The sequence below is a fragment of the Sminthopsis crassicaudata genome, chromosome 2, assembly GCF_048593235.1.
Source record: "Sminthopsis crassicaudata isolate SCR6 chromosome 2, ASM4859323v1, whole genome shotgun sequence".
NCBI classification, from domain to species: Eukaryota; Metazoa; Chordata; class Mammalia; order Dasyuromorphia; family Dasyuridae; genus Sminthopsis; species Sminthopsis crassicaudata.
In genome coordinates, this window is record NC_133618.1 from 365046156 (window position 1) to 365051376 (window position 5221).

General features: G+C 45.5%; 1 protein-coding gene across 2 annotated transcripts in view; it reads left to right on the forward strand.

Annotated features, from left to right (window-relative positions):
- The window catches only part of AKT1 (AKT serine/threonine kinase 1), a 124521-nt gene extending 121230 nt beyond the window's left edge, over nucleotides 1–3291 (forward strand). For both annotated transcript variants that reach the window (XM_074291038.1, XM_074291037.1), the window contains exon 14: nucleotides 1786–3291. In XM_074291038.1, coding sequence (XP_074147139.1) covers nucleotides 1786–1865 — 80 coding nt within the window. In that variant the 3' untranslated portion in view covers nucleotides 1866–3291. The remainder of the gene's footprint in view (nucleotides 1–1785) is intronic.
- Nucleotides 3292–5221: the final 1930 nt, after the last annotated feature.

Here is a 5221-nt window from a genome sequence, read left to right on the forward strand (position 1 = left end):
TAAAGGCAAAATGCATTCAGAATCTGCATATGAACCTATCAAGAAATTGACAGGAATCATATCGTACACCTGAATGGAAAACAAGTCATACTATGTAAAGGGCTAGCCAAGATTTGGAAGAGGCAAGTGTGGAGGCGTGTGGAGCTCCAGGAGATAGTATCAGGGCCCAGTAAGAATTGAGGCTCTGAGATGAGGGACTTGTTAAAGTTCGTTTGTGTTGGTACTAACACCTATTTGAAAAGGTGACCCTCTGAGTGGAATGGGTGCTTTGCTTATGACATACTCAATATGGGTTTAAACTAATTTTTCACAAAAGTGTTTCATTCTCTCTGCTTATGTGGGATGTTGTACTATTTATCTATTCCTTTCTGTCCCTTTCCCCACTGCACACAGAAAAAAGTTCAGAACTTAGCTAGAAAGGTTGTTGTGTGAGGATTCAGTGAGACAATATTGGTAAAAGGCACCTATCCTAGTGCCCGGCACTTTGTAGTTGCCATATTAATGTTTATTGCTTTTTGTTTTCCTCCTCCCACTATGAGTGGGAACTGAGTTCACAATTCTTAAATATTTCCCATCTCTCTTATAAATTATATCCATGTAATGCAAAGACTAAGAAGTATGAGAGAGAGAGACAGAGAAGAGAGAGAGGGAGGGAAGAAATGAAGGAGGGAAGGAAAGGACAAGGGCAGGACTCTGCCTTTTATGGGGTCACCAGGGACCTGTCCCTGTAGAATGATATGATCAAAAGAGACCATTCTTGTTTCTCCTCATAGTTCCCTGAGCGGCACTGGTGAGTGTAATGCTGTGAGCCCCGATAAAACTGATAGAGAATGGGCTGGACAAATAATTCTCCTTGGGAAATGTGGCTTGGCTCTGGGAGTTCTAGTCCTGTTCCCTATTGTTAATTTGTGTGATATTAAACAAGTCTTTGCTGAACCTCTATAAAAGCTGCTGAATTTGAAGATCTGGATTGGAATTGTAGCTCTGCCACTTTTAAAACCATTTATGTGACCTTTGGGCAAATCAGTTCCTAGAGCTTCTGTAAAACAGGGGATTTGTTCTAGATGGCCTGTGATCCTCAGTTTACCTGTTTGCAAAATGAAGAGTCTGGACTTGGTCTTTGGGGTCCCTGCCCAGGGCTTTGGCTAAGGGAGTAGCACATTCCTTGTACCTAAAGCCCTGGCACATGTCCAGCCAGGATTCTAGGAAAAGTGACAGAATTCAGACTAGTTTGATGGGTTCTTGTCAGTCTTGGTCTGTGTCTACCCCAAAAACCGTGGGTATCTTTATGGACTGGAGTCTGTGACATTTAGCTGTTCAGCCAGGGTTATATTTGGACTGAAAGAGGGGAGAAGAGAAACTGTAGAGGGATAAGGAAGGAGAAAAACATTTCTTAAGTGGTCACGATGTTGCCAGGCACTAGTCCAAGTTCTTCAGTACCTTATTTGATCTCTACAGCAGCCCTGTGAGGTAGGTGCTATTATTGTCCATTTTACAATTGAGGAAACTGAGTCAGGCAGAAGCTAAGTGACTTAGGACCATCCAGAGGGTGTCTTCAGTGTGATTTGGCTCCATGTCCATCCACTTCATCACCTAGCTGTCCACCACCAGATTGCAAGACCAAGGTTGGGGGGTGCAGAGGAGTGAGGAGAGGAGGTAAGACCAGGGAAGGAGGGAAGGTAGCACAGGGCTGAACGTCAGACCTCCCGGTGGCCGGCCGGCAGCCGTGACTCGCCCATGCACTTCACACTCAGCATTTTATCCCGCTGTTCTCCTTCTTTGCAGATGACAACATGGAATGTGTGGATAACGAGAGACGGCCCCATTTTCCTCAGTTCTCATACTCTGCTAGTGGGACAGCTTGATATGTGGCCGCCCCATGGGCATCCATTCTGAAGCAAACACACGGACTGCATTTGGGGGAACTTGGGCTTCAACAGACACTAGGGAACTTCCTGTGTTACCTGACTTACGAACGACGTTGCTTTGTACAACGCTTTAGATTAATTCCTAGGAAGTCTCACCATTGATTTGTATTTTAAAAAGAAAGAAAGAAAAATTCTTTGTGTTTTTGAGAGGAACCGAGTCATTTTCAAGCGATCAGAACCTAAGGGTCGGAAAGAACATGTTTAAAAAAAAAGAGAGGTTCATTTTAGGAATAAGACATCCAACATATCAGCCAGTTTGAAAAGAAAAACTCCCCTCATCTTTTTATTTATTTCATCTAGCTTTTTAATTTTTTCACCTCTATGTTGTCTCGGCACTCAGAACACCCAGGCGGATGGATTTATTTAGAAAGATGTAAAAGACATTTGTCGCTAGTGCAATAATTAACCTCAGCAACAAGATGAAAGGCTTCAAGGGCCAAGGAGAGCTCGGGGTGTGGGCGTGGATCTTCACCACCGATGCAGAGACTGACTCCCCAAAAGGAGCCCAGCTAACGGCCTCAGTGAGGCGCTCAGCAGCCCCGGTGTCGTGACCACGCGAGCGAGATGGTTCGGGGGGCTAATCGAGGTTCTGCATAGGAAGCAAGGGTTCCACCCTGTCATCGTGGGGAGCACCCGTGGACTGTTGGCGCCAGCTCCCCGCCAGCTTCCTCCACTTGTCCCTCCCCATCCTCCCTCCCCATCGGCCTCCTGTACAGCCAACCGGAATTTCTCCAGTGAAATAAATATTGGCACTGAGCCCCTCCCCCAATTCCTCAGCTACCTTCAGAGCATAGGTGGTGAGTTCCCGGATGTGAGTATGTAGGAAAAAGCCCCTGTAACCTTCTGTAACTGTGCCCAGGCCACGTTCAGTCTCAGAGAAGCTTTCTTTTCTTGGCCTATGTATGATGAAAGAACTTGAATTTGAATTTTTTCTCTGTATTGAAAGGAAAATGTCAAAGTACATGGGGGAGGGGAGTGTCTTGTTAACTGTGGACAGGAGCTACTCTACCCCACTCCCTCAACACATACACCCCCCCTTCCTCACATTTCATCGTCCACGTCATCTTAGTAACTTTTCACAAACAACATCTCGCTATGTCTCCAGCGAGTGCCCGCCTCCCCCGTCGTAGGTTATATTCTTTCTAGTTTGCTTATGCACCACTCCCCAACTGTCCAACCCCATGAAATGAAATGTGCTGCAGGCATGAGATGCTTAGGCCGCAGGGCACCCATTGCATCCCCACCCCCTGCCCTTCACCTCTGTCCACAGCATTTTTTTATAATGTTCAACTTTACTATTTTTACTATTATAATATGGAAAATTTCCCTCAGAATACTTCAATAAAAATTGCTTTACAAGTTAGGCCTTTGTGGTTTTCTTGGAAGCTATGGATCAAGTGGGAGGGAAAGGTGTCGTGTCAGCAGGGGATGAGAGAGAGCTCAGCAGGATGTTTAAAAGAATGAGTGAACAAAATAGTATTTACTAAACAATCAACTATGTGCAGTGCTGGAGATGCAAGGAAAAGCGATATTCAAGTTCCTTTTCTCGAGGAGCTCATTTTTTTTTGAGGGTTGTCTTTTGGGAATGTTTTTCTAAGTTTTCATTGCTATGATGGCTGGTAAGAGATGCACAGCACCTGCCAGAGCAGCTGCCTCATGAGGGCTGCTTCCCTGGATGACGGCTACCGAGATCGGGCTGGATGCTGGGCCCAGGTTCCTGGCCAGCTCCGAGTCCGAGGGGAAGTGCAGGCCATATGCTGTGCTGCTTCAACAAGAATAAGGCAGCTTCAAGCAGGAAGGAGTCTTAAAGTTTATCTTTATTCCCTCTTTACTGAGCTGAGGCAAACTGAGGCCCACAAAGCTTGATTTTTCCAGCAGCAGAGCCAGGGATTCTGACTCCAAATTCTGGCTCTCTCCAACACACTGAGCTGATGCTCAGATTCAGCAAGAGTTTATTAACTGTCTGCCCCTCCTGAGGTAATGCTGCCTTTGGGATCAGGGACACTTTGGATCCGAGTCCTGATTGTAACGCATGACCCTGGGTACTCTCACTGGCCCGAGAGATGCTAAGACTGTAAGTAAGTTGCAGAAAGGTTGCCAGTCAGTGTTGATAGACTCCTCAGTTGGGCAGTTCCTCCACAGTGAAGTTGCAGGTCTAGTTGGAAATTCCTCCTAACAGCAACTTGCTCTCTCTCCCCCATAATTCCTGAATTTTTTCTACACTCCTTTAATATTTCTCATATTTCCCATGTCTTACTGTATTAATTCTGCCATCCCTTTAATAGTTCATGTTTACAGAGTGCTTTAAGGTTTACAAAGATACATTATTTGAGCCTCACAACCAGCTAACATAGCAAGCTTCAACTATTCAGGGCCAACCATGCCAGGTCCTGCGTTTAAGTGCTGAGGAGGCAATGCAAGCCAAAAGAAAGGTCCCACCCTAAAGGGGCTTCCATTGTAATGGAGAAACATCCAAAGAGGGTATGTGGAATCAGGGCCTCAAATCCTCTTAAGGGGGGGGGAGGTTCTCACTATTCAAGTTTCAAAGATTACAATTGGGTCCTGCCCAGCAAAAATGTGCAGTGTGAATTTGAACTACCATACTTAGGGAATTCCCATACTATTATATGGTACTACTGTGTATTACCGTATCATTATCCACAGATATTGAAGCTGAAATGTTGTGGCTTGCCTATAGTCAATCTGTAGTATTTGAACTCGGACCTTCCTCTTCCGATTCTAGTACTGTGTCTACTTTATAATGCTGCTTCAACTATAAGCTCAATGAGGACAAGATCCCCCTTAGCTACCTTTTCTCCACGTTTCCTGCACGCAGTAAGTATATCTTCTTGGTACACTTGTTTTCCTCGGTTTCCTGAGTTGTAGAGGGAAACAGCAAACCACCCGAGTTTCTTTGCCAAGAAAAGCCCAAATGGGATCATGAAAAGTTGGGCAGGATAAAAACGACTGACAACAACAATCTATACATAGGAATCTCTGTAGCCATATGTTGACTTGATTTTAAAATGTGATATTTTGTTTTATTGGACCTTTATTTAATCTGGTTTAGGTCATGCTCTCGAGTGCTTTGAGCCTCATTCACCTGCCAGGTGCATGTTTGAGACTAGAGATGGGGCTGGAAGCTGGACCCACGGGCCTGGAGGGCACTGCTACTCCCTGACTGTTGTACCCAGGTTCTTGGCCAGCTGTGGGTCTGAGGGGAGGTGATGTGGGTGGTTTGACTTGCAGGCCATAGCCTGTGCTGCTTCAGTAAGAATGAGGCAACTTCAAGC